General features: G+C 35.5%; 1 protein-coding gene across 4 annotated transcripts; it reads left to right on the forward strand.

Moving 5' to 3' along the window:
- The first annotated feature begins 1762 nt into the window (after positions 1-1762).
- On the forward strand, positions 1763-26611 carry LOC127412950 (shootin-1-like). Of its 4 annotated transcripts, none has more exons than XM_051649682.1 (18): positions 1763-1809; positions 1951-2009; positions 3597-3657; positions 11678-11772; positions 12019-12181; positions 12315-12412; positions 12683-12764; positions 13423-13517; positions 13968-14114; positions 16144-16297; positions 17482-17641; positions 17819-17889; positions 17996-18099; positions 18765-18779; positions 19423-19488; positions 20714-20834; positions 22264-22540; positions 24529-26611. In XM_051649682.1, exons 1-18 carry the CDS (start codon positions 1779-1781, stop codon positions 24665-24667), a joined length of 1938 nt encoding a protein of 645 aa, XP_051505642.1. In that variant the 5' UTR covers positions 1763-1778; the 3' UTR covers positions 24668-26611. The 4 variants fall into 4 exon arrangements, with proteins under 4 accessions (XP_051505642.1, XP_051505641.1, XP_051505643.1 ...); XM_051649681.1 differs by having other exon boundaries at positions 1772-1809; positions 1948-2009; XM_051649683.1 differs by having other exon boundaries at positions 1772-1809; positions 1948-2009; positions 19426-19488.
- Positions 26612-27499: the final 888 nt, after the last annotated feature.

Below are 27499 nucleotides of genomic sequence, written 5' to 3' on the forward strand. Positions count from 1 at the left end.
ATGCAAAATAGCCTACAATGTGACACAAAATAACAATGTAGTTTTTTTCTCACTTCCCTACTTGTAGCCAACAGCTGTTCTAAAATCACCGCCCAGATAACACTCCCACATCTCCAAGATGTCTTTTTTAGATCTTTTTATCACAAAAGCATCAAAATCTAATGAACATCTGCCAAACATCTTAAAAAGATCAGATTTACAAACATTCTAAATCATAACCTTCTCAAATACATCTGCTGAATGTCTTGTTGAGATCCAAGACTTTTGGATACTTATTGACATACGTCTTATAGGCATGTTGTAGATAAGCAAACAATGTTAACAGTACGTCTTCCAGATATAAACACACACATCAAATAGATGTCGTGGTTGTGTACGAGTGCTATCAGGGCAGTTTGCCTTATACATTTTTTGGAGCTTGAACTAGACCTACAACTCAAGTTGTCAGAACAGTGCATTAACAAGGTTTTTGAGTTCTTTGAACTACACCTACTGACTTACTTACTGTGTAGGAGATAGGCCTACTTGGTAAAGAAAAATGTGCCATAAGAAGGGTCAAGGTTCCCACTCTTTTCAAGGCACAATTTTCCAGGACATTATCAAGACATTTTATGTCCCCAACAGGTGTAATATTTAAGCAAAAAGCACATGAGAGGTCATGATGTATATTGTGGTTATTGAATAGTTAATTTCTCTGAATTCATTTCACACATTCATTTTGAAGCGCACAGCACATTCAGATTATATATCTATTTAATTAAATCGCAGCCTTTTGCAGTTTAATAATCACACTAGGACATATCACAATTTAAATTTGATTATTTGTGTATTCAAACATTCTTTTTCGTCCCAAATATGTCAAATTCTGTACATTCCACGTTTTATAGCTAATGCCATTTTTATGACTGGATTGATGGATTCCATCCCTTCTTTTATTCTTGACATCACCAGCAATGACAAAACTATAAGAATTTGTGAATTTGACACCTATCCTGAGTCCCAGTCGTACAATGTTTTTGTACATGTAACAAAAATGTTAGCCACACAGTCATACAGTTTTATTATACCTAAATATTTTCCAGGACAAATTATTATTTTCACGGACACTTATGTATTTTTCTCATTTTCCATTGCATTTACATGACTAGGAAAATGCATTGCAAAATTCCAGATTTTCCAGGTTTTCCAATTCCAGGACGGGTAGGAACCTTGAAAGTGTTCAGTAGGTGGCACTATTGGATAAGCATGTGAGTGGTGGTGGTGGTGGTACCCTGAGTAGTTTCCCATCATTAAAATAATTTTAATAAAAACTCCAGCTTAACAACTTCCTGAAAAATTTGCTAAATGGTCCAAATTTATTATTCCTTTTTTTTTTTTTTTTTTTTTTTTTACATTATTTGTTGGTTGTCTGGCAGTCCAAGTGATTTAAGCATATTCTTTTTTTGGATGTTACAAATGAATCCAAGAGAGGTTTGTTTTTTCCATATAATGTTAAAAATCTTGACGGAGGAACCTTTAGTCCTGGATGAGAATATTAATTAGCTGATGTTGACGTATTCCCTCAACCTTCAACTAGCGTCCCACCATTTGACGTAAATTAATATTCTATTACAAATGAAGTAAGCATGCCTATTGGGCGAACATCGCGTACATGTATTAATATTCAAGATCCTTACCTTCACCATAGTGGGATTGGTAATTTGGGTAAGGAGGAGGAGGGAGCTCTTAGAGACACCCGGGTGGTCCTACACTCTCTGAGTCTGCCGTGAGGAGGAGAGATGGATGCGGGGCGACTATCTACCGGCTGTGGTACTGATTTTTTTAGCTCTACAAATTAGCTTAGCATTTTGAATGACAACGATTTTACTAGGGGAAAAAACATATATAGAGGGGTTTTTTTTATTTTTAATTTATTGTTGTATAAATGACTACCTTGTTCATTGTAAGCAGTGAGTGAGATGGAGGCCGGTGGAGATGAAGAGGGAGAGGCTCTGGAAGAGAGCGCCGAGGTGAGAGATGATGCATGCATGCTTAAAAGAATAAACCTCCACTGCATTCAGATCGCTTTATTATAACGCCCTCTATTCATGAACAGAAATGTTGAGAAAAAGAAATAAATAAGGCATTTCAAGATGCGACTGTGTGAGTTAATCGGCATTTTCATTTATTCGGAGGTTGACACCCAAACTGACAGCGTCTCAGCATCTTTTGTGTTTCGCATGAGAGTTTAACCAGTTCATTCAGGTGATGACCTTAAAATAAAGATGAACATTTACGCAATTCATTTATGGTCTCAGAAACATCACGCCCAGACAGAAACTATTGTGGCTAAAATTCATATTTGTTATTCATGAATGAGACCTTTTTCCAAATGAACTGGGTTTGTTTTTACATACAAATATAATTTTATTGTGGCTTTGAAAGGTCAAGTTCCAGTTAAGCACTGCAAATATTGTGTCAATTCAACACTGTTTGAATGCATTTGCGATAAAAAAAATAAAAAAATAAAAAATAAAAAAAGATCAAAATTACTTGACTTTGTGGGTCTAAGGAAAATAAATGACTTGTTGTCAACATAAGAGTTGTCTTCATTGGCTTTGGAGCAGGGTAGGCCCTAAGACAAGCCTGTTAGTTTTGAGCCACATAAAGATCCAGAATGACAGACAGATAGATATCCAGAATAAACTAGCGGGAACTAGTACATATACCATCACATCCACAGAATTCTGGTTTAGTGATTAAACCTTAAGCAAATGGCAGAGGAACCTGCAATGAACACTTTAAAAGGGATAGTTCACCCCAAAATAAAAGTTTTGTCATATTTATATAAATTTTTGTGTAAATTAGTTTAAAAATTGTGCCTTCAGAGGCATCATGGCAGGTTTGACATCACTGACGCCAAACACCACTGGTTTTCACAATTCGTGACCAATAGCAAGTCATATGGACCACTTTCTTTATGATACTTTTTTGTCATTTGTAGAGCTTGGCAGTATACATCACCATTAACTCTCATGATAAACAGAAGCTTGGACATTCTGCCTATAATGTCTCCTTTAGTGTTTCACAGAAGAAGCTAGTAAATGATGACAAAATTTTAATTTTTGGATGGACTATTCCTTTAAGAGAACCACTACACTGCTGGTTCTGTCATTTTCAGGTTGGAATGCAAATATGAAATGTTAAATGTTGTTTTCGCCACATCATCAGTCTGAAATCAGTGCCATTAAAGGAATATTCCAGGTTCAATACAAGTTAAGCTCAGTCGACAGCATTTGTGGCATGATGTTGATAACCACAAAAATAAATTTCGACTCGTCCCTCCTTTTCTTTAAAAAAAGCAAAAATCACAGTTACAGCGAGGCACCTACAATGGAAGTAACCATGCCATTCAGAATGGTTAACTTTTTAAAGAAAAGGAGGGATGAGTTGAAATAAATTTTTTTGGTTATCACAAAATTGTTCTTAACTTGTATTCAACCCGGAATATTCCTTTAAGCTTCTGTTGGTAATTACTTTTCTCTCGAAATGTGTGATTTGTCATATAATCCCAACTTTTACCTACCCTGTTTGTTAATGCCTGCTCTGTTATTTAGTGCCAGAGACTCGCTGCAGAGAGAGATGAGGCTGAAAGGCAACTCAAGCACATTAAACGAGGTAAGATAAAAAAAAAATCCTGACTGTGGTGAAAAATGAAAAATCGGCATCTGCTATGTTACAGATTTCTGTTGTTTTGAAATGATTGTCAATCATAATTATTGAAAGAAAGGATCATATCACAATGTGCAGAGTATACTGTGTTAAAATGTGTGGTCCACTGGTCACTTGGATGTGTTTAGAGGTATTGCAAAAATCCTCCCATTTTTTTAATCTTCTGTATAGACCAGTGGTCACACTAATCAGTGGCCCACAGCACATACCCAGATTCAGAATTGGGTCTACCTGGCCCGTGAATAAATTCTCATTAATTAATGCAATTATAAACATAGTATTTTTCTCAATACTGAACTGTTAGGCCATTTTACACTTCAAAATTGACACAAAAGCACCATCTGAAGTGGCATATATACCATTTCTTAATGTGGCACAGCACATATTGTGTTTGGGTGGTTTACTTGGACATTTATTTGGGTTACAAACTGGTAATTACAAGGGTATTATGCTATAAATGTGGTTAATGAATATATTTCTAGTGTCCCCATAATTTTAATCGCTTAAAAAACATACCAAACTGTGTATTTTTGAAAATGTTAAAATGAAGAAAGGTTTCTGTAAGGGTTAGGTTTAGGGGTAGAGTTAGGGGATAGAATCTATAGTTTGTACAGTGTAAAAATAATTATGTCTATGGAGAGTCCTTATTAGGATAGCTGTACCAATGTGTGTCTGTGTGTGTGTGTGTGTGTGTGTGTGTGTGTGTGTGTGTGTGTGTGTGTGTGTGTGTGTGTGTGTGATTATAGGCCTACTGGAAAAAGCAGCAGCCTTAAAAAGACTATTTTGACTATTTAGGACTTATTGTTTCTTCCTTTTTCAAGGAAGGTAATTATGGCTACCAACTTGAAAGTTTACAGTAAATATTAATTAATTTGCTTTTTTGGTTTAATATCCAAACTAACTGGATCCTGAAACAGTGTAAGTTATGATTGTTCGGACCTTTGCAGGGAAGGAATGATCAAGTTAGTTACTAAGTAAGTGAGAGTGTTCTAACAGTCATAGATTGTGCCCTCAACAATTTTCTATGTATCTTCTGATTTATTATTATTAGCTTTAAAATTTGTGAGTATAATTTTGTGTTGGTGTCCAACAAACTTAACTCCATTAATCTTAACTCCACATCACTTTTTTTTACACATAAACGAAGAGGTGAAGATGACCTCACTTGGCTCATCCCACTAAATGGTGTTGTCTTATCTCATTTCCTGTCACCTCACCCTCACCCATATCATCATGACATTACCTGGGGGCTCTTCTGAATGGTTGCTAGGTGTTAGCAGCTATTTCAGTCTCCATGGCTACTGGGAGCCAATCATGGAGATGCATTAGTGTTATGGTGACCTTACCTGCTTCCACTTTGTGATACGTAAGGAAACCCAGCCTGAGTTAATAATTGGTTAGCATCTTGACAACACGGCTGCCAGGCTTAGGAACAGAATCTGGACATTTTTCTAAGGTGAGAAAATGTTGATTAACTTCTGTAAGATCAAAAATAGGGTTTACTTCTGGAGCTGTTTGAAGTGTGTATGATCTTTTAGTATGTATTGGTGTAGTATCAGAATCATAATGAGCTTTACTGCCAAGTGTTCACACGTACACAAGGTTTTTTTTTTGGTGATAGGAGAAATAAGTGCACACAGAACATTACAGTGAGACACAGAATATAAAACAAGGTAAGAGTATAAATAGACATACCAATAATAGGACATATAACAGAATGGCATATGTACATGTGCAAGTGGTAATGTAGTGCAAGGTAGGGGTATGTACAGTTATTGAATTAAATATGTGAATTTACATGTGTACATAAGATATGTATTTACATTATTGCACTATGGGGGAGTCCTGAGGCAGTTTTATTGTTAATGTGGAAAATGGCCTGAGGGTAAAAACTGTACTTGTGCCTCGACGTCCTGGTGCTCAGTGCTCTGTAGTGCCAGCCAGATGACAACAGTTCAAAGAGGGAGTGGACAGGATGTGTGGGGTCCAGAGTGATTCTACCTGCACGTTTCCTCACTCTGGAGATGTACAGGTCTTGGAGGGTGGGCAGGGGGACACCAATAATCCTCTCAGCAGTCCTGACTGTCTGTTGTAGTTTCCTTCTGTCTGATTTGGTGGCTGAACCAAACCAGACAGTTATAGATTCCTTCGCCAGCTGAGGAAGTTCAACCTGCCACTGGAGCTGTAGACACATTTCTACTCGGCCATCAATGAGTCTGTCCTGTGTACTATAACTGTCTGGTTATGTATATATATATACATATATATATATATATATATATATATATATATATATATATATATATATATATATATATATATATATATATATATATTATTTCTGTGGAATAGCATGTTTTTTTTGTGTTCTGACTTTTGTACAGTCATTATATTTCATAGTGAACTAATACATGTAGGCCTATGCAGATGTGAGTTTATTTTCTGGAATATGAGAAAAAATATATATATTACATGAATTTGTGTACTTGAAAGTAGTGGAGATACACTTCATCCTAAATTCTTACAAGGTGTGCTGTATTAAGTGATAAAGTGTTCTTTGATTTTGAATTCTACATAAACACAGTATTTAAAACAACCATATTATGTTCTAGATTGGTTTAACTTTTTTCTGATGTGTAAAAAGATCCTTGCTGCTTTTAGGTTATGTGTGCACTCCTTTTTATTGGTGTCCTGGAATTGTCAGACATTCCCTAGGGAGCCAATGTAGACCATGCTGCATTCAGCTCTCAACACAGTCTTGTTATTTAACTAAATTATTGAAAATGTCTAATTATGAATAATTTATCAGTAGAAAATGAATAGGTGGCTGCTTTTCAATCTTCTGTTGTAGTTTATGCCAAACATCTCATGCACTCCCATATCATTTCTCAAATGAAAGCTAGTTTAAATTTCATATATTGTCATTTCATCATGAATTGCTATATATATATATATATATATATATATATATATATATATATATATATATATATATATATATATATATATTTGCCCGTTTTCAATTTACAAAAATGCATAATATTTCACATTTACTTTATTGATATTTTGCCAGTTTTTGACTTTTGCAACCCTGTGTTTTCTGTTTTGTTTGAATGGCAATACATTTTTAAATAACCACACTATAAGGCACACAGTTGGCTAACATGACACAGCAAATGTCACTGTTGTTTGGCCTAGTTGCTGACATACAGGACAATAGTCTTGTGCTGGTGCACGTGATTGGTTGGTGTTCTATTTGATGATTGGCTGCTTCAGGGGAACTGCTGTTTAGTATCTGGGAGGTACTGGATCTGTGTCTGGCAAAGCAGCTGTCTCCCACCTCCTCTTTGGGATGCCTGAGTGAGCTTCATTAAGAATACCCTCTGCACTTATGCACATTATAACACAGACAGTGTATTAAGCTGTCAGCCCCATTACTCGGCTTATTTACTCTTATGTTTTACATATCTTTGGGTTTACGTGTAGAATTTATTTATTTATTTATTTTTTGCATGTGAATAACATGCACTGCAGAAAATCATTTTTAATTGATATTTACATTTTTAATCATGCTTTTCAGTAAAAAATGCATCCTTTAAACTAGATACATTTACTTAAGAAGCAAATTTGTGATAAGATAAAAATACTTGTTTTCAGAAAATATGTCTTGAATTAAGGTTATATTTCTTACCCCATTGGGAAATTGCTTTTACTTGTTTAATTGTAAACCTTCCTAATTTGGTTATATTTATGCGTAAAACAAGAATACATACACTACCAGTCAAAAGTTTTGAAACACTTGACTGAAATGTTTCTCATGATCTTCAAACATTCAGACTTTTAAGTCTTTTGATTTGAAGGCGTATGATTAAATGTTTGAAATTAGTTTTGTAGACAAAAATATAATTGTGCCAACATATTAATTTATTTCATTATAAAACTAAAATGTAATAAAAAATAAAAGTTTTTGAAATTGTTGACTTGGACCAAATAATAAAGAAAAGCAGCCTATAAGTGCCTAACATAGATGGGAACTCCTTCAATACTGTTTAAAAAGCATCCCAGGGTGATACATCAAGAAGTTGGTTGAGAAAATGTCAAGAGTACATGTCTGCAAATTCTAGGCAAAGGGTGACTATTATGAAGATGCTAAAATATAACACAGTTTTGATTTTTTTGGATTTTGTTTAGTCACAACATAATTCCCATAGTTCCATTGATGTTATTCCATAGTTTTGATGACTTTACTATTATTCTAAAATGTAAAAAAATAATAATAATAATAATAAAGAATGAGTAAGTGTTTCAAAACTTTTGACCGGTAGCGTAAATAAATAAATAAAGTTAATTAAAAAATCTTATGCAATTTTTCTTCTCAATTAAATGTATTTTATAGGTATGTTTAGCTAGTTCAGCTGGAAAAAGAAGACAAAAATACTGTTTAAAAAATATTGTTTTTGCAGTGTGAAAGCTAACTTTTCTGCTGTTTGCATTTTAATGGCATCTTCACATTCTCCCTTGGTTTAGAGTAGATTATGGGTTGCAAGCACAGGCACAATTAGTACCGGAGTTGAAACAAAAATTGCCAGGTGATTAAATGTGAACCGTTAACATTTATTAAAAGAGCTTTGCAGAGGATGCTACAGCATTACTTTCAGCTTTGTCTTTGTTCAACTGATTCTGCAGAGCCATATTTTTACTAAACACAGCGTACTTGCTGACCTAGAATCTGCACACAGAAAAAAAGCCCAGAAGCAGCCCTTTCCCGGTCAATCGTTACAAGCCAAATGAGTTGAACAGATGAGATAGTAATGATGTGAGGGCACTAGAGAGCCACACCCCTTTCATTGTCCTGCTTTATTTTCATGGAAAGCACATGCATGCTTGCACACCCTGACTCATCTCTTGACAGTTTATGAATGACTCAGTCTTGCTTAGCTTAAATCAATCAGTCATTTTACTTTTAATTTTAACTCTCAAATTCACAAGTGCTAGTTTTGGTTACAGTATTTATTACTTGGTGTAACATATGCTTGAAGAATATAGTAAACAGTATGGATAATAGGATGAAACATGACTCAGTAATCTAGAAAATAGATTCAGTGCTCTACACTGAACCACATAGAATGCATTTTTATCATAGATTGTATTGTATGCACTGTATATTAACTTTAATTTATAAAATTAACAAATGATCAGCTATAAATTAAAAATCTATTTAACACACTAACCACATTTTGAAATAGAGATTTTATTTTGAGAATTTCTGTATGTTTTATATAATATATCAGTCCACCACGGGCACCCTGCAGTATGTTGGGCCACCATGAAATCTCTGGGTCTACTCAGTCCTAATTTGGATCCAAAAGGGAACTCTGATTTTGATGAGTGCTAGTGATCTTCTTGTCAGTATGTTCACACTTCCCTTTCAGGTCATTCTCTCATTGGCTTTGGTGCAGAGCTGCCCACTGCCGCAGAGCTGTCCACCCTGAATTTAGAGTATCTTAATCCTGCTGCATTTGGATTATCAAGTAGGATAATGCATCTTTGACACTTTTTATGGTGTAAAGCCTCATTTTTGATTATGCTCAGATTTTATTAAATTGAATGAATATGAATAATGTATTATTATTCTTTTTTGTCTGTTATATTAACATTAAGGAGACCTCTGCTGTTTTAACAGTTTGTTTTGTTTCTGATCATTTCTTTTAGTCAGGTTTTGCACATCAATTTTGCATGTTTGCTTTGTGCGCAGTGTCAAATGTGTCAAATCTTTTGAGGTGATATCAGAACCTCTTTCCTTGAATAATGGATTACAGTGAGGCCATGTATTTACAATCTCCTGCTTTCCATTCACACAATGTACAGTATGTCGCACCATTAAAATAAAATAGGGAGGAATATTTATGCCAGGAAGGGACTCCAGGGCAGACTGATGATGTACTCCACTGTGACTACATGCTGAGAGACGCATCATTCCTGAATAATTCAACACCCTTTTATATAAACGTATTCCCTTGCTCAGTTCCAAGAAAAACAGAACTACAAATGAGTCATTTACCAATATTTTATTGGGATATTTAATTCAAAATGAAAACTATTTTATCATTTACCCACCTTCATGTTGTTTCAAACCCTTTTTACTTTCTTTCTTTGGGCAGTATGTTACTCTCAATCACCTTTAACTTTCATTGTATGACATAAAGGTGCTATGAAAGCGAATGGTGTCTCAGACTAAAATACTGTCAACATCTTGTTTCTATGGAAGAAAGAAAGTCAGACATGAGGGTGAGCAAATAATGACAAACATTTCATTTGTGGGTGAACTATCCCTTTAAAGTAATTGTATACCCAAAAATTAAAATTTTCTCATCATTTACTCACTCTTATTCCATCTCTGATGTGTATGACTTCCTTTCTTCAACAGAACATAAATGAAGATTTTTTGAATAATTTCTTAGTTCTTTTGGTCCATACAATGCAAGTGAATGGGTGCCAAAATGTTTAAGCTCCAAAAATGACATAGGTCAACATAAAAATAATCCATACGACTCCAGTGGTTAAATTAATGTCTTCATAAACATTTAATAGGTGTGGGTGAAGAACAGATATTTTAGTAAATTTTTGCTATAAATTCTATTTCCTGCTCAGTCAATCTCCACTTTAAATTTCACATTCTTCTTCTTGTGTTTTTTGGTTATTCACATTCTTCATGCATATGCCCCCTACTGGGCATGGAGAAGAATTTCTAGCAAAAATGGATGTAAGTATTGATCTGTTTCTCACCCACATCTATCACATCGCTTCTGAAGATATTGATTTAACCATTGGGGTTTTATGGATTATTTTTATGATGCCTTTATGTGCTTATTGGAGCATCAAAATTTTGGCATCCATTCACTTGTATTGTATGGACCAAATGAGCTGAAATATTCTTCTAAAAATATTAATTTGTGTTCTGTAGGATAAAGAAAGTCATACACATCTGGAAGGACATGAGGGTGAGTAAATGATGAGAGAATTTTCATTTTTGGGTGAACTATCACTTTATGGCCTGTCACATACTGTACAGAAATACTCTTAATCTCCAGAGTGTTTCAGTCATGTTTGATTAAACAGTACTTAATTTTATTTTACCACTCCATAAAACACTCTGCTGCTTTTAATGTTTATTTAATTCTTTCTTTTTTTTATTTTTATTTTTTATTCAGTGCTTATACTGTAGAATGATGCTGTTTGTGATGCATGTTTTCTTTGAAAATAGTGCAGCACACTAAATCTAAGTGGCTTGTTTAGGAGATACTTTGATGTGAGCAGCTCTGACATTGCTATGACATCCAATCCTCTATTGGAGAGGCCAGTGTGGTGTCTAGAGTTACCGTGCTGGTGCTTTGAAACAACAATGCATCAATGGTACCCAAATAGTTGGAAAATGGCCCCCATTGTGAACATGTAACAGATAACTCTGACTCTCATCTAACTCTAAAATAGTTTTACATTTGATATAGCTGTAATTGTTATAATCTTGATTTTATATGCTCTTTAATAATATATACCTCATTTCTGCATAGCTTTCTTTGCATATATAAAATTGGCTGGATCATACAGCATTATTTCTTTCTTTAAAAATATATGCTGTACACTCCTATCTAAACAGTACTGTTTGTGAATAATTTCTGTGCATCGCAAGTTGAGAGATTCCCTCACTGAACTGTGTGGGAGGTAGTGTAGTATTCAGTACAAGAAATGCTGTAAAGAATATAGAGGGAATCATGATTATACTCCCACTATTATTGCCACGAACTTGTTATTATATATCTGCCTCAATGCTTGAAACCTGTATCTCTTATATACAGGACTGTAGATTTGAGTAGAGGACAAAAAGTTACTGCAAGAAGATTGGGTTGTAAATATGACCTTCTGTGCTTTCATCTACTCATTAAATTATCTTATGTATTTTATGTAGTTTCCCAAATGGTGATCGAGGAGGTGAACTTACTGCAGACTCAGCTTGAGATTGAGAAGTCTTGCCGGGAAAATGCAGAGGCTCTGGCAACCAAGGTGTTTGCCCACTCATACTGTATATGCATACTGTATATGCCTATTTTAACAGAAAACCTCAATGATTTTATTCATTTATCTATGTTTGATGACATCTTGTTTACTACTTAGCAATGTAAGCATTAACATTTCTTGAGACAGCATGGTGTCAATTGTTAAACATTATTTAATTGTTGTACACTGTTTAAAGATATTTGGCCTCTATATGTTGTATTAATAATTTTCTTGATTTTTGCTTTGTCTTAGTTGAACTGTGAGAACAGGAAGCTGAAGTATTTGAGTCTGTCATCACGGCCCTGTCTGGACGAGCTGTTGCCCAGTATTTCTGACTGCATTTCCCTAGAAGAGGAGACTGACACACAAGATCACAGCCCTGACCCATTTTCTCAGTACAAACAGCAGGTCAAAGGTACTTTAAATACCACAAAACTTTCTTATCTTTAACATAGATCTGCATTCCTTTACAAAGAATCTGTTATTATCGTCATCAACTTGGAACCACAGAGGCACGTCCACTGCAACACTTCAGATTTTTTCCACAGATCTCCAAGAAACAGTTAGTTCATTACTGGAGGAGAAGAAGCAGTTGGCTTGTCAGCTTCAAGAGCAGCAGAGACAGATAGAAGAGTTGACAGCAATTGTGAGTAGCAAAGCAACACTTTTACTTTTTTTGACAGAGTGAAAAAACACGCTCAAACAAGGTTGACAGCTGTGGATGGGGACCTGGACTACAAAGTGTCTCATAGTATTTAAACCTGTTTATGAATAATAAATGAGCTTGTAATGAAGCCTTAGTAACCTGTGGTATTGCTGATCCTAAAAGGATATCCGAGTAACAATGCCTAATTGAGTTCCTTTGCTGACATTTTCTCAAAAGCTCATATAATATATTTCTCATGCTACTTTGTAGACTGAAAAGGAGCAGGCCGAGATGAAGGAGTTTTATAAAACCATCGAGCAGCAAAGCAAGACCATTAAGAGGTTTAACAGGGGTGAGTATGGAGTTTATGAATGCAGACACTAACATTCAAATGCATGAGGCTGATGATGTAACGGTAGCCAGCTGGTACATGCTGTGCAGTGTGTGTAAACATCACTGCCCTGGCTTTAAGAGGCACACTAGCGATTGATGCTAGAGGCTGTAGCGTCCCATGCCAGAGACGCCGGTTCGAATCCCGCTCAGAGTGTGTCGAGCAGGACCGGTTACAATGACATCATCTCAGATGGCCTGCAGTGCATCTGTGCATCTGCCTCACAGGAAGATTAATGTTCCTCTCCAGCCCACTCACTACCGGCCTCCTGTCAAAGTCCCTGATCAAATAATCTGTATAAGATGCACCACAGGAAATCCATCTGTTCCAGCTGAGGGTGATGCTCTTTGGTTTGACCTACTCCCAGGTCCCTTGCTCATTTGTGTTATTGCTCTGACTGTAAAATATTGGAAACAGCATTGACTTAGGTCATATACAGCATTTACTAAAGCTGAACTGTTAAGCTGAGCGTGCTCAACATAGTTGGTTTAAATGTTCTTTATAAAATGAAATGTGATCGGAGTAGCAATGTTCTAAAATAGCCGATAACATTTAGTGTTTCAAGTCAGCTGTTCACTGATGACGATAAAATGCACCTGATGATGTTGTGTCTCCTTAGTGTCTATGATGGCCACTTATGAGTATGAACACATGAAGGAGCAGCTGGATTTTGAGCAGAGCCTCAGGCAGAAAGCAGAGACCTATGCACATGAGGTACAGCATAAACCCTCAAGTAAATTTACTACAATAAACAAAATTAAACAGGTTAAAAATTAGTTCTCTGCTCTGTCAGACTGTGTTCTTGGAAGTTCCTGGTCTTATTGTAACCAATTAATTGGTGCACTTTATTCCAAATATTCTGTAACTGGAAGACAGTGCAATGCAAACAGGAATTCACATTGACTTGAAAACATTTTGGAATATCAGCAACAAGCCGATGCTGCTAATTAAATGCATTTGCTGTTGTTATCTTTGTGTGCCGTTTATTATTCCTGGTTACCTCAAAATCCAATCCAAAGACAATAAAAATGTATTGATGGATTACTAAAGTGTTATGAACTCTCAATCATTTCTGAAGTAGTTTGGTTCCTATTCCTTGGTGGCTGGAGAAGGGAAATCATCTGAAAATGGAAGTGATTGTGTCATGTTCATTTTCTCCTGTAGATGCTTGTCAAGCAAAAAGAAGCAAACAGACAGAGCATGATTCTAATGCAGCAGGCAGATCCCAGCATTCAACTGCTCAAAGCTTTAGAAGATGTGACCAATGTGACCAAAACATTGGAAGAAGAGAGAATACAGCACCAAGAGAAGGTAGGCAACTTCAGAGTCTTCAAAAACATAAGCTATTTAAATACATATATCATTTCAAAATATATAGAACAGTGAAATTGTAATCTCATGCACGGACACGAATCTTGATTGGTAATACTGGATTACATGATAGGATTAGAAAATGGAATTAAACTGACTAAACCTCTATTCAGTGACTTAAATACTGTTAGCAAGAGCTTTTCATGGACAGTTAAGGCCCCAGCACATTTACGGAGAAATTATTTTTCGTTCTTCGTTCAGAGGTAAAAAGAAGTTCGAAACAGCTGAACGATTACACACTGTTTGCAAACATTCAGAAACCAGCCATGCTGCTGAGGGAGGTGTTTAGAGGACCATTTGAATATGAGGACACACTAGACTACAGTACCTGTAAAACATCAACTAATGTGACATTGAAATGTGGTATCAATTACTTCAAGCCTCATTCTATGAGTTCACATTAGATCAGTAAAAGAAGGTTTTTTTATCTACTTGATGATTTAAAGTAATATACTGTATATATGCAGTAGATATTGTGTAATTTGTCTTGTTTACATTCTGAATTCATGACGCTAATGCGCTAACACGCTATACACGGCCATAATATGCGCCGATTACACTCTGTTATTGTAATTATTAATGACACTGATTCTATTGCAAAGATGGCTGTATAAAGGAGTGTTCATGGGCAGAATAAAGAAAAAAGAATGATGGTAGGCATACCTTACTATGGGTAGATCTGTGAATGGCTTTCGGCTGCAGATGGCATGAGTGAATAGGACACTTAAGAGTATTTGAGTAGATTTGATTCCTTTTTTAGACTAATTAAACAAAAATAATCGCATGACATGGTCTTGGAAAATGTCTCTACACGAACGATCGTCCAGATGTAGGTACGTTTGCACCAGCTCGATAATAACTTTGCACACCAGTGTGTTCATGTTGACTGATCTTAACTGACTGAACGAGAATTAGTTGTCGGCATTAAAGTAGGCGGAGCTCCAGGTCACACCTACCGATGACCTGGACCAACAGCAGTAGGAAGGTGTTTAGCAGCCGATAAGAAGTTTTCCTTAAAGTTCACCCAGGCGAACAGTTACGAACCACCAAAACAAACTCAAAAACACCTTTTGGGCCAGATTTTGTTCTAAATTATGTCACACTCATTCATTCTTCGATTTCGTAGGAAGTATGCAGAGGCCTTTAACATAAAATCCTCTAATATTAGTTATGTTGAGCTGTGGTGTAAACAGCATGATCTCTCATTTGGAAACATACTGCATTTTCATCCGGGGTCTCCTTTGAAAAGTCTGTTCTAAATGTGCAGCCTCAGCAGTTACATGAAATACTTCTCAAACTACATTAAACAACTGCAACTACGTACAGTATATCAAACCAACTACAACGCAGATGCATCAAAGAATACAGCTGGAGGCTTGACAGCTCTCATGATAACATAGGAAATCATTCAGTAGCCATTAGTCATATATTAGCTGTGATAGCAATGAAGAACTCCCATCATCGGATACATTTTACATGTGACTGTAACCGCAGGGCATTCTCAGTGTTTGTGGTCTTCACATCTGAACTCTGCTGAGGTTGACCAACCAATTACAGCATCATTTGTAAAACTGCTTTTGGCGGCACATGGAGTTGAGTGTTGGTGAATTAGTAGGATTGTTGCGTAAACAGTCAATAAACAGCCGTGACCAACAACTGAAATATTGAGAGCCTGTATCCTAACTTCAGACGTCATGTAATCAAAATAGACTATGTTGGCAAAGTTTTGGTTACAAGTCATACCCTGCAAGGATAAGCTAATTTTTAACTTTTTAACTTTTTTAATGTCAGTAGATTATTTAATATACATAAATGTGCAAACATACACTGTAAGGTGCCTGAATGTACCTCAGATATCCTACTGAGTGCTCAAGAATGACAGATTTCCATATGAATAAATAATTTACTGTAGAACAGAGTTATACTAATTTTCACTGGTATTTTGGGGGTTATAACTTTTTTTCTGCAGGTAAAAGCTCTGGAGGCTGAACTGGAAGAATGTGCTTTGCATAAGCAGCTAGTTCAGCTACAGAGGCAACTAGAGATATTAGATGAGGAAAAGAAAGAGACAGAGGGAAGACTGCAGGAGGAAGAGAAGAAAAACAGCATTTTGGAAAATAAAGGTATGCCCAAGCAGTGCGGGACAGTTTCGTACATAGCTTATCTTAGATAAACATGTTATACTATATAGGGTAGCAAGATAATGACATTCCTGTTCAGCCATACTGTATATGCCATTTACAAAAAACGAATTCTTGCGTTCTATTCACGTTATTTTACAGCTCATTCGAGTCCGATATAAGACCGAGACCAGAAGAAGCTTAGACTGAGACAAGACTCATAAAGGCCTTATGCAATTTTAATGAATTTGTTAAATGTACAGTGTAAACACCTGTAAACATTGTGTCTTAAAGCTTGTAAACTCCTCAGGTACATCTGTATATTACTCTTTGTTTCAGTGGATAGACCAAGTCAATACCAAAATCTCACCAAGACAGGCCTTTTGACCATTCTCACACACAGCCGCAACAGCGAGTCGCAAGCTCTGATTTGTTTTCCTTCACCTTCTTTTTATTTATTTATTTAATTATTTTTTGATGGACTCAACCAGTCTCAGAAAAAAGTCAGAATCCACGCTTGTTCGAGTCTGAGTCAAGACCGAGACCGGAAAGGGTCGAGTCCATGACAGGACAAAGACATAAAAATATGCTATGGAGACTGAGGACAAGACCGAGTCCCGTCTCGAGTGCTACACCACTGTAGTTAACCTAAAAAGAAAGATTGTGTCATTTACTCCCAGCAATGTCAATTTTCAGTGAATAACTACTTAAATTCCGTTTCTCACACAAAGCTAGCAGAACACTTCTGCTATGGCAGAAGACTTATAGAATATAGTGCACACATCATATGGACTGCTTTTATGGTTCCCTTTTGTCGTCTTTGGTCCTTTTTTGGAGCTTGACAGACAAGGTCACCATGAATGGTCTTTGTATAGAAAAAATCTGCATGCAGATTATTTTTTGTGCTTCATGGAATAGCAGCTTAAGGGTTTAAAACAACATGTATATTAGTAAATAATAACAGAAACTTTTTTCTGGTGGGGTGGGGGAAGCACCTATTACATGCATTTAGTTCCGTTGTGTTCAATTGTATGACAGTTGAACTAAATGCTGTGTCAACACTCCACCAGGTAATACAGTATAGCCTATATATAAACTTGTGAATGAATCCTTGTAACTGTAAGAATTTAGACACAAACCACAGTGACCCACATAACATCCTCGCATCCTCTTGTCATTTGTCACAGTTAAAGAGCTGCAGGAGGCGAGGCAAAGCTGTGATTCAGCATCAGGCCCCTCTCCTGGGACGGCTCCTCCCCCTGCCCCTCTTCCTCAACCGCCTCCACCTCCCCCACCACCACCTCCTCCTCCTCCCCCACCTCCTACCTCCCGCTGCAACCCCCTCAGGTAACGCTCCACTTTACTCCACAAAAACCATGCTGTACTTGGCCTTAAATAAAGTCAAATGTTTAAGGGCTTTGTCTTCTTTTCCATTTAAAATGTGATTGTTCTTTTCTCAATAGTTGTTTCATAATAAAAGCATCTCTACATCTATAACTCCTCTAATAACATCTATTTCTGTAGCTCCTTAATTGCAATTATGAGGAAATCTTCCAAGGGAGGTAAAGGATCCCTGAAACTAGAGCAAGCCCCAGGTGAGATTCCCCTTTTCCCTACAATAAGAACAGTGCATTATATTCTGCCCTATTATAAGTACCTCTGTTGACCGTACCTGACAAATACAATTTCACCTTGGTGCAGCAAATGAAGCAGTGGATGATGTTAAAGTGAAAGCTGTCAATGAAATGATGGAGAGAATTAAACATGGGGTAGTTCTCAGGCCTGTGAAGGGTCAGGACACTAAGGTGAGACAAATGCAGCATATTTTAAACTGTACCAGGCTTTGGCAAATTTCTGAATCTAAGATGTGACTCCCTTTTAATTAATGAGTTGGAAATGCAGTTTAATTGGCCACACCCCACATGATCTTTATTTGGAATTTGAATTGGAATGACAGGAAGAGGAATTTACAGAATTGCAATTCAAAGTAATTCAACAGTCACAGATGAATTTCATTAGTCCAGCACAAGCGACAAATTAATTAAATATTTCTATATGTGGCATTTCAAAGTGATCATTAAATATCATCTAATGTTTCCGGAAATACCCAATATTTTGTGTGTATTATAACATGTTTCTGGTGAGTTCTTACTGAAAAATTGAATGTTTTATTAAAAACAAAACATACAGCAGTTATATTAATTTCTTTGAATTTCATTCCATTTTGATTCTACTTCTTTATATTTAAATTACAGTTACATTTCCTCATCCTGTCTGTTTCCTTAATTCGTAAATTTGAAATGTAAAAGTCATTCTGAATTTAATTCTTCCTGAATTCAGTTCTGACCTGTACTACTCTCAAGTGTCTTACATTGGTTATGGATATGTTATGTATCTTGTGTGCACTGTTTTTTTGGTTTGTAATGTTTTCTCTGTTCTGTACTGTCACCTGCTGATGACATCGTTGCAGAGATTTGGTACAAAGGTATGCCTACTCACTTTTTTTCAAATTACACATATTTTAAAAACAAAAGTAGAAGATAATTCACACTAGATCATGATTTCATGAGCCCTAGTGTTAAGCTGTTCAGATTACTCCATTACAATCAAAGAAAATCCTGTATTTTGCAACTAAGTATCATTTTGTCGATACAGAAACCCTCTAAGCATTGGCTCTAAGCATCTGATCATCCTCCCTGAGGAATGGTCTGGTCATTAAAGCATTTTGCACATAGACAGTTCATAGGGACAAACGGAATCCATCCTATTTAAGTTATTGATGAACCAAAACCACCATGATTATTCTAAAGCTCAAAGGGGCTGTATAACTTCACATCAATAGCTTTCCCCTATATTCATGATTTTAGAGATTGCCTGCTTCTTAATATGCTGTATAGGCAGAAAATGCTTTGTTTTTCTCTTACAGATATTACTCGTCTATAATGTAGATGAGTAAATTGAAGAAAAAATAAAACAACACATGCTGTTGTTGTTAGAGTTAGTAACCTCTTCAATCTGCCATAAAGAAATGATTTTATGTTCGGATAACCTATATCAGTTAATATTGTCTTTATTATATCTTGATACGAACTGATCATATAATACAACTTATTGTTCCTGTTTCACAGCAGCCGAGGCCAGTAGCAGAGGAAAAGCAGCAGGAGAGTGCAATGGAAGAGCTAAAAGGCATTCTGGTATGTTTTCTGATTAACAACTGCATGTCATTCAATCAATATCTACCCATGTGGGGTGTGATACTCACTTATTAGGTCATACATTGCCACAAGCAGTGTTTGCTATCTGACAGATTGGAGAAATTCATCCCATTAGCTGTTTGTGTACTAAAATAATAATGTGATGAGCATGGTGTTCAGTAGTGGTTGTAATATAAACATGTGTACAGCTACATGGGACTGCCTAAAGGAGAGGAAAATACAGTTGAGATCTCTTTAATATCTCAAATGGACTCAAATTGAGACTTTTGCTTAAAGGAATAGTTCACCCCCCCAAATAATAATAATAATAATAATACAAAAATTCTCTCATCATTTACCCACCCTTATGCCATTCTAGATGTGTGACTTTCTTTCTTCTGCTGAAAACAAATGAAGATTTTTAGAAGAATATTTCAGCTTTGAAGGTCCTCACAATGCAAGTGAATGGGTACCAAAAATCTGAAGCTGCAAAAGGAAATAAAGGCAGCATTAAAGTAATCCATAAGACTCCAGAGGTTAAATCCATATCTTCAGAAGCAATATTGTAAGTGTGGGTGAGAAACAGATAAATATTTAAGTCATTTTATACTATCAGTCTCGACTTTCACGTTCACGTTTTTCTTCTTTTGTTTTTGGCGATTCGCATTCTTCATGCATATCGCCACCTACTGGACATGGAGAACACTTTATAGTAAAAAAGGACTTAAAAATGTATCTCCTTCTCACCCACACCTATCATATCGCTTCTGAAGATATAGATTGAACCACTGGAATCTTGTGGATTACTTTTATGCTGCCTGTATGTGCTTTTGGGAGCTTCAAAGTTTTGGTACCCATTCACTTGCATTGTGAGGACCTACAGAGCTGAAATATTCTTCTAAAAATCTTTGTTTGTGTTCAGCAGAAGAAAGAAAGTTACACACTTCTGGGATGCCATGAGGGTGAGTAAATTAAATTTTTGGGTGAACTATCCCTTTAAGACTCTCTTCCTCATATTTTTCTCCTGATAAAAAAAGACATTAATCTCACATGTTTCCTCTAGAATTTCAAAAGAGATCTTAACTTTGTCAAAAACTGTGAGAAAAAGTCAGAGATTTAAAGTCAATCATTTCAATATGAACTCAAACATTTCGAACCTCCGAGCAGTACAATGTTCCTCTGAGTAGTAAGTGGAAATCACTGTGTTCTCTTTCTGACTGTGTAGGAGACAGTGAAGAAGAGTCCCAGTCGTGGATTCCAGGAAACCGTCCATGCTAAAAAAGACAGTGAACTGGAAGTGATTCTAAGGAGGAGACGCAAACAGGCCTTTGATCCGCACACAGAAGGTAAGACAAACACAATGCTTACACTGTTCATTTGTTAGCATTCTTTGACTATGTTCAGAAAGGCATGCTTCCTTACTAGTCATACTATTGCTTCAGTATATCTAGAATGTATACTGTGCACAGTATGTGAATTGTCTGTATGCATGGAATTCCTGGATGATTTACTACATTTGTTGAAATATGCATTATCAAAAGTGCTTACCTTTCCTAAAATTGCTTGAACTGGAAGTAAAATCAGCCAATTTTTAACATCTCTTTCTTGACTCATAATTTGATCAAATCAGACTGCCAAATATGATTCAAAATGAAAAAGAACCATTTTACAGTATTTCCAAGTCATGTGACAAATGTAGTGAGATCATGTGACAACAATGTAGCATACAACTGTTTTATGTCATTATGTTCATTTAAAATGTTTTGAATGTTTATTGTGGAATAATCTACTGTTTCACTTGCTATTTTTAATAAAATAGAAGGCAATAGATAGTGTATATTGTGCAGTATTTAGTAACTATGTAATAAGCTATTTTTCCATTCCAAACATAGCCACTTACTTTAAAGCTGAAGAATGTAACTTTTTCACTGTTAAAATACTTCCTTTTATCCCAGCTTAATATGCAGAAGCAACTATAGGTAAGCCATTCATAGGTTAATTTTCTCAAAAACTGTAAACACTGTGTCTCCGTGACACTATAAAAATTCCTGTGTTTGTTTTGAGTGACCTGCTTAGACCCGCCCCAACAATGTTACTCAACCAATGGTGTGAGTTGGGGGTGGGACTATCTGACTGTTTGAACAACAGCAGACAAGGGGAGTATTTGGAAAGCTATTTTGAAAACATTTTTTATTTTTGCAATTCCGTTTGGTGGCGCATGTGTCACAAAAATTACATCAGCTTTAAAGCGTAAGGTGGTAGATTCACTTAAAGTTATTAAATGGACTAACTTTTTAGGCCACATCCACACAAATTTGTTTTTATTTGAAAACGCATTGATTTTGCTACATTTACGCATCTTATCCATACTGGAATTACGTTTTCCTCTACCAAAAACAGAGAGTTTCGGAAACACTCTCTAGAACTGCATACTTCGGAAAATGATGTCATTAGTAAACTGAAATGGAGTTTTCAAACAAAAACGGATTAGTGTAGATGTGCCATAGGTTTTCAAATATCTAATTCCTAAACAAATTGATTAGCAGGACCTGTAAAGCTAGTGCAACAGTTCCAAAGTGATATTAGTAGTGCATGATGTCTATGGAAGATATGTTTAACGTAAAATTCACTGAAATGAAATGAGTCCTCTGGTTGGTAACCTTCTAAAATTGATTGTTAGACTAAATAAATAATGTTTGGGTTTAGGTTGAAAATGTCTGGACACATTAAATAACTTGTGCCAGTTATCATGTACATTTACCTGTTGCTATGCAGATGGTGGGCAGCTGAGTAAATTCTCCTCATCAAACAGCCTGAATGGTCGGCACAGTTCTGACTCAGGCAAAGACACAGAAGGGCCGGGCAGCAGTTCTCTCTCAGGCAGTGAGCGTGGATCGAGAACCAGCTCAGACTCTGGCCGAGAGCCAGCTATAGCCCGTCAAAGCTCAGATTCGGGCACAGAGTTCAAAGGAACCTGTCAGGCAGACACTGTTTGCAGATCTCTCTCTGAGAAAGAGTCCTCTGAGCCTGTCACCAACGGATGCTGTTCAAGGTAGGTTACACTCACATAACTTGTTTGTTCAGCAGAGAATCACTATGGATCGATTAAGAGATTGAGCACAGGGTAGTAACACTATGTTTTTGTTTTTTTTTTCACACTCCTCTTTTTCATGGCCTTCTTGAATATTTTTTATGATATTTTAAAATGACATAAGACATTAATTTACACAGTGGCCCTAAAAAGTATTTGGACACTTAAGACACACTTGAAAAATTGTCTTTGCGTTAGATATTAAAATATGAAATCAAGTGGTGTTTACTGTAAAGAAAGATAGCACAAACACAGTTTTTAAGTAAAACATTTGACCCAAAAAAGGTTTGTCAAGTTTTAAATAATAAAATAATAGGTATGCTGTTCAAAATGAAGCAAACAGTATTTGGACATTTTCTGGTTGTCAAACTTACTCTGAAAGGACACCTGTGTGAACCTCAAGGGGACTTGACTTCATACATTCACTACAAAACACTTTGTGACTATTTGGTTAAAAGTAGTCACAAAAAATGGTTAGTTCTGAGAAACGGTCTAGCATCATTTGTTGGTTTGTTATCTTATCCAATTAAAGGTGCTTTAAATGATTTTAGCCGTACTACTTCCACAAGACCAAGCCGTTGAATTAGCCACACCTCCTCTTTCCAAAACCCTGCACATCAAATATACCATTGAGGTTGTAGCAATATTATTGCATAGCCTACATTTAAAATTACATTCAGGGCTACAGTCTAAACAATTGAAGCCCCGGAAAAATGCCCTGGCGATGCCGATGGCTTCAGCAGTGTTAGGTGTAATCTGACTACAAAGTATTCTAATCTGATAATTTTTTTTGGTCAAAAAGTAGTGTCACTCATTACATATTTAAATAAGATTATAAGAAAATTACAGGCTTTCTTTTAAGGTAATTACTTTTAAATACATTACTTGTGTTACACATATTTCTAGAATATTATTTATGTATAATAGATTAAAAATATAAATTGAAAATTGACATTATTTGAATTTGTTGAGCGAAAAACAAACTTTTCTGTGAAAAGTGTTTTAGAAAGTAACTTAAAAGTAAATTAGTAATTTCATTACTTTTTTGGTTAAGTAATCAGTAAAGGAATCTTATTACAAATTAATTCGTAATTTGTAGTGGATTGCTTTTTTGAGTAAATGAATTTAAATTTCTAAATACTTTTTTGGGCAATTGTAAGTGTTATGGTGTGTGTTTGTTCACTGTAAAAAAAAATTTGAGTTTACAGTAAATTCCTGGCTACTAGTTTCACAGTATATTTTACAGTAGTATTTCTACAATTTATTACAATTAAAAGACAACTGTATACTGTGACTTTACAGTGAACAGGTCCAATAAATTACTGTAATGTAGCAGTGCTGTGTTGTAGAATCTAGTGTTTGTTAATTGTCACCATCATTGAGTTTTGTATGCTGAGCGTTGATATCTTGCGTGCCTGATAGACAACTCATGATAAAAAGTTAATGAGCATAAAATCAACCATATTATAGCCTAGCTTTGCAAACATTCGTTCATTGTTGTTCATTTAAAATGATACTATTTCTTTCATTTCAAATGCATCATATGGTGTAGTTTATTATATCATGGGCTGACATGAAGGCAATCACTAAATTGACCTTTTTCTCCATACATCATAGTACAATAAATTGTGTTCTTAAACACAATTGTACTGACTGAAAGAAATGTAATTAGAAATAAACAAGATAAGGTCCCATCCAAAGGGAACACTAAACACCATAATGGTGACTTCAAATGAAACATAATTTTCCCATAATGCAGTGTGATGTTCATATTTATTTTTTCACAGTAATTTGTTGTGTTGTGACAGAAAATGACCTAGCCTGCGTTGATTTTACAGTGAAATACTGAATACAGTTTTTTATCGTAAGCAATTACTGTTAAAACTTGTAAAATCCTGGCAATTTTTACAATGTTTATTTAATACAATTATATGTACTTATATACACAGTGAAGTGAAGTATGGAGATCCAGATAAGTGGGTGGGGCCCACTGGTCATACAGCTGCAAGTGATGACCTGCATACCACAATCAGCTCCTCTGCACAAAGCTCCAATGCAGCAAACAGTAGCACAGATGCCGAGTGTTAACAGCAAGAGGCCCTGCAAGCACAGCTGCATTATTTGCACAAAACCATGCTTTCAGAATTTATTTATTCCAAATAAAAAAAATAAAAAACAAATCAATTCATATTTTAAATGAAAACAAACAGATCATTTCACCATTTGCAAATTGCAGTTTTTTGAAAACCGAAGTTCCTTAACAATGGCACATTTAACAGATAAAGTGAAATCTGAAAACATTTACCGTATCTGCTTTTTGCTCCTTTACAAGTAAACAGGGTGTTAAGACATTAGGGACATCTGTCATATACTTTTCTACTTAAATTAAATTCATTCCACATGATAGTTGCTATGATTTTGGAATCATCTTGCCTTGGATTCATATTTTTAACAACTGAGTCACATTTCCTTAAAAATGCAAGTAAGGAAACTTTAACACAATGCAGCAAAACAATCCTGAAATCACTGCACTTCATATCATGGCGTCTTTGCTGTTACAAACTAGGCTCTATCCAAATTAATCTAAAAATGTATTTATAAGCCATGTGAGTGTTTCTTCTTAAGGATATACCGTAAAGAGGAATGATGGTGGTCTGTTCTACCTCTTAAACACACTCACCTCTTGAGGATTTGAAATTGTACAGATCCTACAGTATATGAAAATACCATCAAACAATGGAGGGCTAACCACCAATGTCTTCCTGTTTCCAAACTTTGCACTGCAAGAATGCACTAAAAGAGCATTTTGGCATTTCTTAATTAGAATTGTGCTCACTACTCAGCAATTTCATTGCAATATCATCGGCAAATTGTAATGTTGTGCAGGATGAGGCTGCCTTTAATAACTGCAAATATATGCCTTGTGACTCCTCTTGACTCTAATAAGTGGATCATGTTAATGTCAATGATCATGGTAATGTGGTCAACATTATGGCCTTCTCAGTTGTCTTGTTTTTGCTTCTGCTGAAATCGTCAGCTTTGGTACAGCATACTGGATTGGTTTGATATTTTGATATCAAGCTGAAGTAGGGCAGGTCAGCTTTTTGACTACTGAAATAATATTTGACATGGCCAGTAACTTTAAATGCTGAATGACTTGTGGTTGCGAATATGCATCACTTGTCAAAAAATTGGAAATCTCAAATATTTTATGATAAAAAAAATTGGTCTTCACACTTTCATCACAAAATATAATTTTTTTTTACACCACTGGAAAACAAACAACCCACGTTTCTGTGACACATTTACAATTTTTTTTTTTTAAATTCAGGAGACATCTTGATGAACTTAAAAATGCTCCTTAATTTCTCACCACCTCTGGAATGTGTTTTGGTCTTTGTATGCAACATTTCTTCCTTTTTGGCCTTTTGGAGTGTAGGCTTGATTTTTTATAGTGAATCTGAGAGGTGACTGATCTGACTTGTGATCTTAAAATGAGTGTTTTGAAGCTTGAAAACTGAGTGTACCTGTTTTTATTCAAATAAAATCTCCCTCTTCAACATACCTTTTAAACTCAACTGAACAAATAAACTCTCCATCTGTAGTAATATTTGTTTCCTTTTTTTAAACAAATGCATGTCAGCACCCCATTTCGACTACTGGTTGTATTATGAACCTGCATTTAACAGCACACAGTTGTACAGTACCTTAGTGTTAAATAACAAGCTCAAAACTTGCTTAATTTTTTTAAGCAGATTCCAAAAAGTACTTTGAGTCCAGTTAAACAGTGCAGTTAAACAAAAGAGAGTGTAAAACATTACAAAGAGTGCAATGAAATATATATGAAGGCATTAGCAGGTAATGCAACTGGATCTGCCAGTGCCAGTGAGAAACAGAACCTTGCAGTGTCAAGAATAGTGTGAAAGGGAACTGAAAGAAGTGACAGAAGAGGGAAAGGAGATGTCTCAATGTCTCTGTCATTGAATTTCATGATTTCTATCATTCTGCTTGAATTTATTTTAGCTTGATTAGTCTGTTGCAAATGGCAAAAGAATAAACAAGATTTTTAATATTATATTAAAGTATTTTTTATGAGTTGTCACAATTAAAAACTTTCAAGTCAAGTTAACATGTTAAGTTGTCATCAATGTATAAATTTGTATACTTAAGTTGAATGAACACCTTTCTTGTCAAGTCCACATTACTTAAATGAAATGGTTTTGTCAATTGTTATCTGTTGCCTCAACAAGACTTTTTATGTTACAAAATGTATATATTTTTTTATCAATATAACTTGAGTCAAAGCAGAAAGATAAACACAACTAACTTAAGTTGAGTCAATGCAATTTTTTACCTCAGAAAAATGTACTTATTTGGGGCAACGAGTGTCCATTCATTTTTTAGTTAAATGAACTTGTCCAGGCTTACGGTGCTTGCGGAAGGCTGTCCCTTAAAGAGTCTAAATTATGAGTTTTTCATTCTAGTGAGGCTAGAGTGAGATAACAGAACTGGTCAGAGAATTGGCCTTCCTCAGTTTGCTAGCTCAAGCACTTGGATTCTCCTGAGATGAAATTGCTCCCCCAACAGGGCACAACATGATGATCTCTGGGAACATCTGTAGATGCTTTCTACGTTGATGTAATATAGAAGTATAATGAAATATAATATAATATAATATAATATAATATAATATAATATAATATAATATAATTCTGCAGTATAAAGCATATACATCAAAATAATAAATATACAGTAGCCTCAAAATGTATTTGGACAGTGGGGCCGTTTACACGACAACGATGTACTAAAAACGGAAAAGTTTTTCCTTTGCATTTTTGAAAAGTTTCGCGTACAGACGACAACGTTGTCAAAACGATGCCCGTTCACACGAATCCGCGAAAATGACTAAAACCGCTGTAT

Source organism: Myxocyprinus asiaticus, chromosome 22 (assembly GCF_019703515.2).
Source record: "Myxocyprinus asiaticus isolate MX2 ecotype Aquarium Trade chromosome 22, UBuf_Myxa_2, whole genome shotgun sequence".
NCBI lineage: Eukaryota > Metazoa > Chordata > Actinopteri > Cypriniformes > Catostomidae > Myxocyprinus > Myxocyprinus asiaticus.

Bases quoted from the DNA above. Each gene is read 5' to 3' on its own strand.
- LOC127412950 (XM_051649681.1), top strand. From the start codon at position 1,779: ATGGATGCGGGGCGACTATCTACCGGCTGTG. The intron at 11,773-12,018 runs GTGTTTGCCCAC...GCTTTGTCTTAG, and splicing joins CAGAGGCTCTGGCAACCAAG to TTGAACTGTGAGAACAGGAA. The intron at 17,890-17,995 runs GTGAGATTCCCC...ACCTTGGTGCAG, and splicing joins GAAACTAGAGCAAGCCCCAG to CAAATGAAGCAGTGGATGAT.